This window comes from Castanea sativa, chromosome 2 (assembly GCF_040712315.1).
Source record: "Castanea sativa cultivar Marrone di Chiusa Pesio chromosome 2, ASM4071231v1".
Classification (NCBI taxonomy): Eukaryota; Viridiplantae; Streptophyta; class Magnoliopsida; order Fagales; family Fagaceae; genus Castanea; species Castanea sativa.
The window spans coordinates 2,987,296-3,000,713 of record NC_134014.1 but is presented as its reverse complement, the minus strand read 5'-3'; the positions used below and the strand labels follow the sequence as shown (position 1 = coordinate 3,000,713).

Here is a 13,418-nt window from a genome sequence, read left to right as displayed (position 1 = left end):
GGTGTTGAACTCGAGCTCTATGAACTTGAGTTCCACGCATTTTTTTTTTAAAGTTTCATTTAGCATAACTTGATTTTAAACCAATCGAGTTTTTGATTGAAACTCGATTTTATTAAAATCGAGTTTCAAAATAAGGGCACGAACCTAAATAGTTTCAAAATAGGGACATATTGCTAAATTTTTTAAAAAATAAGGGCAAAATGCTAGAATCCCCCATAAATATAAAGAAATTTATACGATTGTTAAAATTTGGTACTAGTAAAATTCTAACTTAAATTGTATTCTAGCTTAAATTTATACGATTTTTAATTGTATTCTAGAGAATATAATATTTGAACAAATTGCAAATGATATGCTCCCATTTATATAAAATCTTTCCAACACTATTTCAGTATTTCTCCCTTAGTCAAACCTTGTCGTCAATGAAATTAATGCAATTAGAAACACAATTCTTAAATTTAAGAAGGAAAACAGAACAAGAATGAGCTAGGTATGTTAAGTCATTTTATTTGATTAATGTACACACATATTGTCACTTCCCTGTATTGGGGAAAAAAACATAAGCATATAAATTAAGAAAAAAAATGTAGAAGTAAAAAGAAAAGAATATCAATAGCTTCTATTAGGATTGTCAAGTCCGCATGTTACTGTTTATTGACGCTAATGGAATAAAATGAATACAGATTACAATTGTTGTCTATTCATGTTGTTTCAAGAAGTTAGCCACTTGGGCTTGGCCTTACTCTTCCTTACTTAGAAATGTTTGTGGGCAGGTATTCTGTAGTTTTACGTACCCTAATTCCTAGAGTCTTTTTGGCTAAATATTGTAAAAATGTAAGCTTATTGGCATTATGAAGAGAGAAGCAGAATTTGGCAACTTGTGTGCTAAGTTCGGTTGAAAATTTGTGAGGAGAGGAGAGATAATCTGACACCAAATTTGGCACTTGAATTGCTGAATTTGATGTCAAATTTTCTCCCTCTTGCCCACCAGTGTTGATACTCATTGGTTTCTTTAGAAAATTAATGCAACTAAGGCTTGAATCCGCCTCCTTTAGAAAGAGGGGTTAGCATTCATATTACTGGTGTTAAAATAGCTAAAAAGTAATTTTTAGTAGCACAAACACCAAAATGCAGGTTATATTGGAGCTGTTAAATCTTTAAAAATAATTAACAACTTATTACATTGAACTGCTATTAGTTTCAATCCACCGTAGCAAGTTGCTAATTGCTTATTAAATTACCATGTTAAATTATCAATTTTTCCAAAAGTTTAAACTATTATGATATGTTAAATTTAATCATTTAACTATATACTTCTAACATTGCTTTTATTGGTTTTTATTCTCTCTCTCATCTCAGCCTCTCATTCTCTCTTTTGTGGGTGGATATTTTATATTATTTTAATCGGTGATGTGCTAAAGTAAAAGATGAGATATTGGATGTATTGTTAAATCTGATGTTAAAATAGATAAAGTAGGTGTTTGAGGTACTAAAAGTTATATTTTTAAGCACCACCGATGTGAATGCTCTATAGTTTTAGCATCAACCACTAGGCTACTCCACACGTTGATGATCATATTGAAAGATAATTTACTTATTCTCAAAAGGAATAGATATTTTAACAAATAAAGTGTGTGTGCATATATATATATATATATATATATATATATATATATATATATTAACTAAATTGATAGTTTTAACAATGGAGGATGGTGATGAATTCGAACCTTAAACATCTTTGTCAGAAACATAAAAAAAAATACCAGTTATCATATATCGATAAATAAATAAAGTTTTGTTTTTAATTTTAATTATAAATTAATATATTTGTAGTTTTTCATTGTATGCTTTTGTTGTAATTATTCTTTCCTCAAACTAAAATATATGTTTATCGAAATTTAAATTTGTTTGTTTATACAAGTACTTGAACGAGACAACGCCCCCAATTTAATCGCTCAAAATAATATGTATATATATATATATATATATATATATATTTAGTTTGTTTATACAACTAGTCTCGCTCTTTCGTGGTTCAAAATATTAAAACTCTTCCCAGGCAAATTACTCCTCAAGAAATGGGTAATCTCCTACCGCACTTTCACAGCACCTGAATTTGACTTCCAATTCCTTTCTAAAAAATTGACAATTCTAATTTAATTTTCAATTCCAATCCAACTTAGTTGGTGTACCGTGTAATTGGGTCTTGAAGTTACTGGAACTATTCCAGCTTTGATACGAAACATTTCTTTTCTCTAAATTGTAAATGTTCTTTTTTTTTTTTTTTCCTTAAAAAAATTGTAATGTTCTCGATTTAGTTTCTCCTGGACAATTCATGAGGAAGCTCACCTAGTTTGCTAGGAAGCATCCTGGAACTTCTAAAATGATAATTTTGTCCTCGGGTACAATTTTGTTCAAGAATGAGATCGATTTTGATTTCATAGTTGTGAAATCAGAAATAGAGTGTCTACAATGACCCAACTTGTATTTCTAAATAATTCCTTTGTAATACAGTGACTAAAAATTTTATCTCATCCGTTAATTTATAGCAATTCTTCTCTCTTTTTTTGACTTCAGACCAACCGTATACCAACCTTTAATTTGTCGCCTTCCCCCTCAAAAAAAAAAAAACCTTTGTTGCCTTAACTCAATAAAACATATTGCCTGATGGAAATTATTCCTCAAGGCTCAAGAAATGTGTCGTCACTTACTGCACTTAATTACAGCATCTAGAAATTTTACTTCCAATTCCACACCAACTCAGTTGGTGGACCTGGGTCTTGATAGAGACAACCTTACGGCAACTATCCCAGCTTTGATGGTACCCTTTTCTTCTGTATAAATTGTAATGTTCTTTAGCTTCTCCTGGACAATTCACAAGGGAGCTCTCCTCCAGTCCTCCAATTTCTTTCTATCAATTCTCATTTTACTTTCAATTCCTCATCAACTCAATAGTGCACTTTTCTTCTTTAAAAATTGTAATGTTCTTTAGCTTCTCCTGGACAATTCACAAGGAATCTCTCCTAGTCCTAGTTAGCAAACATGGCCATCATCGATCAGTGTTGGGACTTGTAACTTCTTCAACTAGTCTAAGCCAATACTGTTTGTTCGGTACGCATCATCCCTCCTTTGCTTTATAATACATATATCATTATATCTTCCATACATAGTATATATGAATATCGGATACATGATAAATTTTCTCATATTCCAGTGGTTAATAGCATACCGCATTTAATGTCTACATTTTACTAAAATGATCTTAGTCAAAAATCAAAATGATGTTTTTATCCTTAAATTCTAAAATGATCTTTTTACATTTAAATGTTAATATTGAGTTAAATGACAATTAAAAAAGGACAAAATTTATCTATAAAATAAGTTGTACTATAAGAACAAAGTTTGGTTACAAAATAGGTTGTAACTTAAAAGTTACAATTTTACTTAATATCTTTTTATTGGAGGTAAATCTTGATAAATCCATCATTGGATTATATCTTCTTCTTATATTCTCCATACTCGCAAAATTTCTAAAAAATTAATAATTAGTAGTTATGTCATCAATAAAATTGTTTAAATTACAAGTTTTTGTAATTTAAAATTATGCACAAGATATAAGCTTATAGATGATATAGTAAATAATATCGGATTGATACAAAATTTGACACGTGTATTAAGAACATAAGAAAACAATATTATAGTAACATTTATTTTATTGAGTAAGGTTGTAGCCTTAAGTTATAACCAATTTATAGCTAAACTTTTTCCATTAGAAAATGGAGTACTATATATACAAAGAAAGAAATTCATACGATTTTTAAAAATTTGTTACTTGTAAAATTGTGGCTTAACTGTATTCTAGTACGAGCAAATATTGTGTTAACAAAACAATCATATTATGTCTTTAAGCCTACTTCAATTGTCTATTTTCCGACGATTTTGTCCTAATTTCTCAACAAGCATGGAGCAGCTATAAATGGACCAACTATACTACGTTTACTTACTAGCCTGAGCCAAAAACTTAAACGCTTTGCCTCTCCTGACATGGAGAATAAACAAAAAGACAACTCCCATTTACCAATGTAAACCAACAAACCAACCATTGACAGTGAATAAAAACCAAAAAGCATATCTATTTTAAATGAGAGTTATTTTAATTTATGTACACAATTTTTTCACATCTATATTTATCTATATCTAAAAACTAAAGTGTAGTATTTATTATTGCTACCCTTCTGTTGAATTATATTAGCAATCACATCATCCACTTATTTCCAACTCTCTCTCTCTCTCTTATTTTTAACTCTTTTTCTTATTAATTCACAATTTATTGTTACACTTTCTCCAACCTTTGCCCTCTCTTCTATTTTTTCATCTCCCCACTAGCTACCAGCTACCTTAATATCACTTTTTCCTTATCTTTTTATCTTTCTTTATTTCTGGATTTTCTTATTCTTCTTTTCTTACTATAAATTTGCAATTCTCTCTCATTCTATACATAGTTTTCCTACATAAAAAAGTTACCCCCCACCCCCCCCCCTCTCTCTCTCTCTCTCAATTTTTTTTTTCATTTTTGGTGGATTTTTTTTCTTGCATCTTAACTTTAGGTTTATGAATTTTGTGTTCTTTAGATATCTACTTTAGATTGATGTGATTTAGTTAATACCTAGTTATTTTGGAAGTGATGAGAATTTGAATTTATATCAAAACACAATTTTGGTTATGCACTCAAATGTTCCTTACAAATTATACATTATACTACAATTACAAGATAAATATTAATTCCCACGCATTGCGTGGATTTGTGACTAGTTTTCATAACAATTGAGACTTCAATCTCCCATAGATAAAAATAAATAAAATAATGAAATATTAGAATAGGACCTACCACAACTATTGATAAGAGTTTTGCAAAAATATTATGACATTTTGTTGTTTTCCTAATTTTTCTCTCTAAAGATAAACAAACTAGTCTACTACTGAAATAACAAGTAAAAGAATCCTTGACACACCAATCTCTCTTCATCTTCTTCTTTTTTCTCCTTTTTTTAAGCTAACTCTATCTTAATTTTCACTTTTCAGCAATATTCAGTATTCACGACACTTTTTGAGTTCTTCTCCCCTACTGTCCCAAAAGTTTCCTTTTTCTAACAGCAATACATTCCACATTTTATAGAAAAAAAAACATACTCAATGTCCTCATAATGTATTATAACCCTATAGCCTCCACTATTTTTTTTTTCATCCAACTTTTGACTTTATCACAATTTTAAAGTGTAGATTTTATTTTATTTTATTTTATTTTTGGTAAACACCCCTTTTTTTTCCATTTAAGAAATTAAAAAATTAGAGAAAGAAATGTTGAATTCTACATATTTTTTAAAAGCGATCAAGATAGTGAGACTATACAACTTTGCACATTTAGATTGATTTATTTTCTCAATTTATTTTGAGCAACAAATTAGATGTCTAAGATTTATGTATTTAGAAAATTGCTTACTTTGATTATTACTAACTATGAATTAGTTACTTGTATTTCTTTATTTTAATTATATGAAATATACGCTAATAGTTAACTAAACAAAGTATAAAAAGGTAAATTACAGTTTACATTTAAATTAGATTTTGATTGATGATTAGAAATATTTATCTACTTTATTATTAGTATAGGCTAATATTTTAATTAAGCAAAATGTTAATATTTATTTGGTTATCGTTTTGATGTTTTTGTAATCTTGCCCCCTAAATTAAAATTTTGGCTCCGCCACTGTTTTAGGCACATTTTCTCCCTCAGTCAGAATTGACTACCTAAAAGCCTACAATCATGGATTAGCTAGTAAACTTCAATGGGAACGCTGTTCCTATCTTGAAGCATTAACAGTTTCATCTAGTTGCCATTGCAGCCCCAAAGAACTATCAAAATTGATTATGTTAACCTTCAAATGATTGTGGGCAGAATTTAAGTTTCACATTACCTATTCTTGTGTAGTTCTTTCCTTGCATGGGTCATCTTTCTTGATTTGCTTTCCCACTAACGGAGCTTATTTTTTAAATATGTATTTCTATTGCATTCGATAATAACTAGTATCTTCCGATTTAATTGGTCGATATTTTACTATCTGTATTCTACTTTCAATTCTTTCCACGGAAATTTCCGATCAACTTATCAAAGTCACAATACCGGGCACATTTTAATAGGATTGACAGTTAGATCCTAGTTAAAATGGCCGTTTCTTATAAACCAAAACCAAAAGTCTTCTCTTCTGGGTCATTCTTATCTACATAAAGTTTACGCTTGTGATGAGCAAAAGAAAAATCCATGCTATTATTTCATTATCTATATATAGGTGCCGCTAAAGTTTTGCATTTCCACAGAAAGCTTTGTCCATGCATTTCCACATAAAATTCTGTTATCTCTAATTGAATTTTTTGTATTCCACAGAAAGTACACGTTGTTAACAGATTCTGCCCCTCGCTTCAAACTTACAACCCCAACAGAATGAAACACTCTTGTCTTAGATACGAGTGGGTTTTGTTAATATTCTTTCATGGGATTCTTCTGATGTCCATGAGCTCATGTTTGAAATCTAAGTCAGTTCCTGCTCTTGCAAATGAGACTGATCGCCTGGCTTTACTTGACTTCAAGAATCAGATCACTCAAGACCCACTTCAAATCATGAACTCATGGAATAACTCTGTTCATTTCTGCAACTGGATAGGTGTTACGTGTAGCCCCTCTAGTAAACGAGTCACTGTTTTGGATCTGGAAGCTAAGAGATTACTTGGCACCATACCACCCTCTATAGGAAATCTTACTTACCTCACAGGAATCAACCTAGGAAGCAATAGCTTCAACGGTGAAATTCCTCAAGAAGTGGGACGTCTACAATTCCTGCATCATCTCAATTTGAGCGAGAATTCCTTTGGTGGTAAACTTCCTGCTAATCTGAGCTACTGTACACAACTTAGAGTGCTCGATGTTTCTTACAACGATCTTGTTGGGCAGATTCCAGACGACCTTAGCTCATTATCAAAGTTGGTGAATCTAAGTCTTGGCGTGAACAACCTAACAGGAACTATCCCAGCTTGGATAGGAAACTTTTCTTCTTTGTATGTCCTCAGTCTTTATCGGAACTATTTTCAAGGAAGCATACCTGGTGGACTTGGCCGTCTATCAAGGTTGGGATTTTTCCGCCTTTCTGGGAATAATCTGTCTGGTACCATCCCTCATCAGATCTATAATATTTCTTCCATTTACCTTTTCGCTGTAGCTGCCAACCAGCTACATGGAAGCCTCCCAACAGATGTTGGTTTTACTCTTCCTAAACTTCATAGATTTTTTGGCGGTTTAAACTATTTCACGGGACCTATTCCCGAGTCATTTTCAAATGCTTCTCAACTTCAGGGCCTTGACCTTTTGAGCAATGGTCTGTCTGGGACAGTGCCTCAAAATCTAGCAAGCTTGAAAGGCTTGCTTTGGCTTAATCTTGGATACAATAGCCTTGGAAAGGGGAAGGATGGTGACTTGAGTTTTCTCAATTTCTTGGTCAATTGTTCTAGTTTGGGGTATTTGGTTCTTGACAGTAATAATTTTGGAGGAGTATTGCCCAGCTCTATAGCCAACCTTTCCATTCAACTAAACATTTTTTCTGTGAGTGAAAATAAGATTCACGGTAACATCCCTACTGGGATCGGGAATCTTGTTAACTTATATAGTCTTGGATTAGAAAATAACTATTTGGGAGGTACTCTCCCTCGTGTTCTTGGGAAGCTTCAAAAATTAAATGTATTATTTTTGCAAAATAACAAATTTTTTGGGCCAATCCCTTCCACCTTGGGTAACTTAACTACACTGACAAAACTTGATATGCAGGGGAACAGATTTGAGGGAAGGATACCCGCAAGCCTAGGAAACTACCAAAATTTGCTTTTACTGAACCTTTCTCGTAACAATCTCTCTGGAACAATACCAAAACAGGTTATGGGTCTTTCATCCCTTTCAATTTTTTTGGACTTGTCTTATAATTTTTTAATAGGAGCACTACCGTTTGAAGTGGGCAAATTAAAACAACTTTCCAAGTTAGATCTCTCAAAGAATAGATTATCAGGAAAAATTCCCACCACCCTTGAGACTTGTACTAGTTTGGAGCACTTATATTTGGACGGCAATTCATTTGAGGGAGAAATTCCACAATCCTTGAAGAACTTAAGAGGTTTAGAAGATATAGATCTTTCTCATAACAAATTGTCTGGGCATATTCCTGAATTTCTTAGCAAGCTTTTGGCACTTAAGTATCTCAATATTTCTTATAATGATTTTGAGGGTGAAGTGCCAAGTGAAGGAATTTTTGCAAATGCAAGCGCAATTTCAATCTTTGGAAATGAAAAGCTATGCGGTGGTGTCCAAGAATTACATTTATCTTCATGCTCAAGCAAACATCCTAAATTGTATGGGAAGCTTCTTGCACTCAGAATAATAATTCCTCTCACTTGTATAATTATATTTGTACTTCTTCTATTGTATTTTTTCCCTACATGTTCTATTTTGAAAAAATCAAGGGAGGGGGCCTTAACTACATCTTCTTTTGAAGATTGGCAATTACCTTTCACTTATACTGAACTCTTAGAATCAACAAACGGGTTTTCTGAGAACAACTTGATTGGTTCGGGTAGCTTTGGCTTTGTATACAAAGGAGTTCTTTCTAGAAATGGAGCAGTTGTTGCAATCAAAGTATTGAACCTTCAACAGCAAGAAGCTTCCACAAGCTTCATTAATGAATGCAATGCTTTGAGAAGTATACGTCACCGCAATCTCCTCAAGATTATCTCTGCTTGCTCTAGCATTGATCATAAAGGGAATGACTTTAAGAGCTTAATTTTTGAGTTCATGTGCAATGGAAGTCTGGACCTATGGTTGCATCCTAAAAGTGATGAGCAATATCAAAGAAAAAAATTGAGCTTTATTCAGAGACTGAACATAGCCATTGATGTTGCTTATGCATTAGAATATCTTCATCAACATTGCCAAACACCAATTGTTCACTGTGATCTTAAACCAAGCAATATACTCCTTGATGAAGATATGGTAGCCCATGTTGGTGATTTCGGATTGGTGAAGTTCCTCTTTGAAGCATCTGACAACCCCTCCAAAACTCAAACCTTGTCAATTGGACTAAGGGGTTCCATTGGGTACATTCCTCCAGGTAATTTTTCAACTAGATGAAGCAGAACTCATTTCTTGTTTAATAATTTTTTTTTTCATATTAAATGAAAGAAGAGATTCTTTCAAAAAGTAACTATATGCTCAAGTTTGAGACCACTTTTTTGAGTAGGGAAAAATGTTTAACACCATTGTCCACTTGAAAAAGAAAACACACACACACACACACACACACATATCCCCAAAATTGCATGTTGGGATGTATGTGCTAACAATGCATAATGCATTAGTGATTAAATTCTATGCTCATAAGAGTATTGTTTGTTACTAAAAATGTATTAATGACTTATAGAGTATGGGATGGGTGGCGAAATTTCAACATTGGGAGACATTTTCAGTTATGGGATACTCTTGCTTGAGATGTTCACTGGGAAAAAGCCTATCGATGAAATGTTCATAGATGGTTTGAGCATTCACAAGTTCACTTCAATGGCTTTGCCTGAACATGTAATGGATATAGTTGACCCATCAATGTTTTGTGAGGAGGATGAAGAAGATGTCAATGATGAGAGAAATGAAGATGACATTGAAGACAAAGCAATAATTGAAGAAGAGCCCCACCTCAATGTTAGTAGCAGAATAAAAGATTGCTTGATATTAGTGTTCGAAATTGGATTGTCATGTTCTACAACATCACCTAATGAGCGGATGCCAACAAATGTTGTTGTCAATGAAATGAATGCTATTAAAGACACATATCTTAAATTTAAGAGGGGAAACAGAAGAAGAATGAACTAGGTATGTTAACTCATTTTATTTTATTAATGGACATATATACACATTTTTCACTTGTTTGTAAAATAACAAAAATAATATAAAATATAAATATAAATGAGAAAATGAGAAAAAAATTGAAAAGAATACCAATCTCTCTATTAAAATTGTTTAGTTAGCATGTTATTTCTATGAGTTCTTCTAGAACTACAACAAAATGTCAAAACATTTTCATAACAAGTGAAATACCATTCCATCATAATTGAAAATAAATTGAAATAATATAAGATTTTAGTGGGACCTAGCACAACTCAAAACAAAAATATTGTGAGATTTTGTTGTTTTCCTAGTTGCTAAACTTTTCTGTGCTGTTATCTAACACCAATGGAATAAAAGGAATAGAATTACTATTTGTCCATGTTGTTGCAAGAAAGTAACTGCAGTTCTTTCATTCTTCACTATTTCTATCAGTGACGTAGCTGATAGAAATAGTGAAGAATGAAAGAACTGCAATTACTTTTAAGCAAAACGTCACTGATCATAGAAATAGTGAAGAATGAAAGAACTGCAATTACTAAACTTTTCTGTGAATGACAGAAATCCGGATTGAATCCCATAAATCCGGATTGAAAGAACTTTTCTGTAAATTAATTAATAACGGATTGAATCCCATAAATCCGGTCATTCAATCCGTTATTAATTAATTTATGTGATTGTTTTGTAGCATGACCGGATTGAATGGAATTGAAGTAATGAACACCCTTGATTGAGTAATATTTCTGAGGCTCGTGATGGCTATAAATTATAGGCTTGTGACATTCTATTGTGTTCTTTACAGTATACACATATGCTGCCTCAGCCATTGTCATTGCTATCCATGTCAAAGGTAATTTAGATCAATGGTTCCCTGTTATTTGTCAATGACATTTCTTAAACCTTATTTTATATATATATTATCATGGATTATACAATCGCTCCTTTAATTGTAATATGTGTTTCATACACTATTCCTTACTGTTCTTCTTGACTTACTTTGAGGGCAGGTTAGCCGGTAATAACAATTCATGGGGCCTATTTTTGTGTCATTTTCTTTTCTGGATTGTTTTTCTTAATTTAATATCCCTCTTAATATAGCTTTTTAATTACTAAAAAAATACCATTTTTATAGAGCCATCCATAATGTATAACTATCTTTTGATTTAATTCCTCGATCTCTCGTGCCCGTTGTACTTGCATAGACTTACCAATCCTTTGCATCTCGAGTCAGCCCATTGCAATGCAAGCCAGGATCATCAGGTCCTGTGGGCTCGCACAAATTTGATTGACATGGAGATGGAGGCTATAAACTTATGACACTTGCACTTGAGGTCAAGATTTGGTATTTCAACTAAATCTGGTTATTATGCATGGTGCAGGCATGCATGCATGCGATATATTGAGATAGTTACTTAATCTTTATTTGTTGTAATTTAGTTCTAGTGGAAGTCATAAGGGGTGGCCCTTATGCCAAATTTAAACACAAGGTAGTTTCAATGAATTATCACTCACACTAATCGGTTGAATGTTGTATTTATTAGATTTCTAATTGAGTATACAAGGTGAGATATAAAACAGATAAAGATGACAATAATTCAAAATTGCCAACAGATGTAAATAACAAGAGAATAAGTCTGGTCTGGAGCTGGCGTAATTATAACCCAACTAAAACCCCGCAAATATTCTTCAAACCTTCTTCTCCAAACGGCAAACCAAAGGCAGACTCTTTTTCTCCTCCTCACACCGGAGCTTCATTCCACCACAGTCATCACCAGAGTTGTTTTTAGGGCCCGAAAAAGATGCCGAATCCGCCATTAGTCTAGTGTCACAATCTCAAGTTTTGTTTTCTCATGATTTGGTTGTTTTCTCCAATTTTTAATTTCAAAATATCAATTGGTTTGAGTTTTTTTGGATGTCAATCACTTGATTTTGTATGGGTTTTGTTGATTTGGTATGAGTTTTGCTGCTTTTCTTATTGGATTCTTAAATCATAAGTGGTAGGTTCAATGGGAGGGAGATGGATTGAATATGAACGTGGTCAATTTTTCTTCATTTTTTCAGAAAAATTGTAAAACTCAAGTAGGTTTTAATTGGATTCTTAAATCTTAAATGGTAGGTTCAAACCCATCTGATTGTGGTTCTTCAATGATATGAAGGAGAATAGGATTTTTCGGAGTAAAAGAACAAGAACTGGAACGATGAGAATAAGATTCAGATATAGGACTTCTCTCTACTTTTTATAAAAAAATTTAAATAATTACTTCCTTATTTATACTACTAATTTAGAAAATTCAAAGAGAACTTAGAGATTTTTGTTTGGAGTAGTATTTTTAAGAAGCAATTAGAGTGAGGGTTGTATATAATAGAAGTGCATAAGGATTAAAATGATGTTACTAATTTTCCCTATAAGGTAGAAAAAAATTAAAGAAATTAACCAATTGCTAATTCTTGTTTAATTTCAAAGCAATAAACTTATGGTCAATCCCATTGTGCTCAAATTTCAGATCAGTCAAAAGATATGCTAATAAAAAAATTACAATTTTTACAAGCTAAAGTGAAGTACATTGGCAAATGCTGATGACATACTTGATACCACTTGGACTACATAGTTTACTTTAAAATTAAAAAAAAAAAAAATGGTTAATCTTTCTAGATGTTCCAGATCTGTTGGTGACAATTTCAAACTAGGCCTGATGAAAAAAAAAAAAAATCAGACTAGATAGATGACAGCAACCATTATGACTTAATGTTCACCATGAGGTTTGATATTTCTATTGCTTTGCTGTGTAGTTGTACCCTTCGTTTTATATTGGCTTCTCAAGATTCAAGTGTTTTTATTGTCTAGATTTTTCTGCTAATGTTGGCTGCAGCTTATTCTCAATTTTTTTCCCAGCTGTGACTATTTTTCTTTTTTCCCAGTTGTAATGCAAAATTGCAGATAGATGGATTTGAATACTAAAAAGAAAACTTCCATACTGGCTTGACTGAATTCTTGGAGTATATGGCAAGAGTTGGTGAAAAATCTGTCATAACGTGGATATGAAGCTTAAAAATCCTGTATTTTGGAGGAACAATTGAATCATCAAAACTTTCGGAAACTTTCATATGAATATATTGTGAATTAGAAACTTTTAGAAAGAATTGTGATAGGTTTTACTTAAATATATTTCCAATCCTATGATCCTCATGTATTTCCAATCCTATGATCCTCTTTTTCTACAATATATCGTGACAGGTTTTATTTCAAATATATGTATTTTGAATTAGAGACCTTTTTAAATAGAATTGTAACTTGTTCTATTTTCTAATATATTCCCAAATCTATGTGATAGGTTTTATTTCAGATTAAATAATGGAATTAAAAACTTTTCTATTATTGTATTGAGTTTTTACCAATCTCATGTTCCTTTAAATAATTGAGTTGTGTCGGGTTTTATATTACATG

At 32.0% G+C, this 13,418-nt stretch overlaps 1 protein-coding gene across 1 annotated transcript; it reads left to right on the top strand.

Annotated features, from left to right (window-relative positions):
* Positions 1–6,450: 6,450 nt before the first annotated feature.
* On the top strand, positions 6,451–13,072 carry LOC142626156 (putative receptor-like protein kinase At3g47110). Its single transcript, XM_075799943.1, has 4 exons — positions 6,451–9,206; positions 9,516–9,961; positions 10,776–10,823; positions 12,893–13,072. Exons 1-2 carry the CDS (start codon positions 6,503–6,505, stop codon positions 9,959–9,961), a joined length of 3,150 nt encoding a protein of 1,049 aa, XP_075656058.1. The 5' UTR covers positions 6,451–6,502; the 3' UTR covers positions 10,776–10,823; positions 12,893–13,072.
* The last annotated feature ends 346 nt before the right edge of the window (positions 13,073–13,418 follow it).

Bases quoted from the DNA above. Each gene is read 5' to 3' on its own strand.
- LOC142626156 (XM_075799943.1), top strand. From the start codon at position 6,503: ATGAAACACTCTTGTCTTAGATACGAGTGGGTTTTGTTAATATTCTTT. The intron at 9,207-9,515 runs GTAATTTTTCAA...AATGACTTATAG, and splicing joins CATTGGGTACATTCCTCCAG to AGTATGGGATGGGTGGCGAA.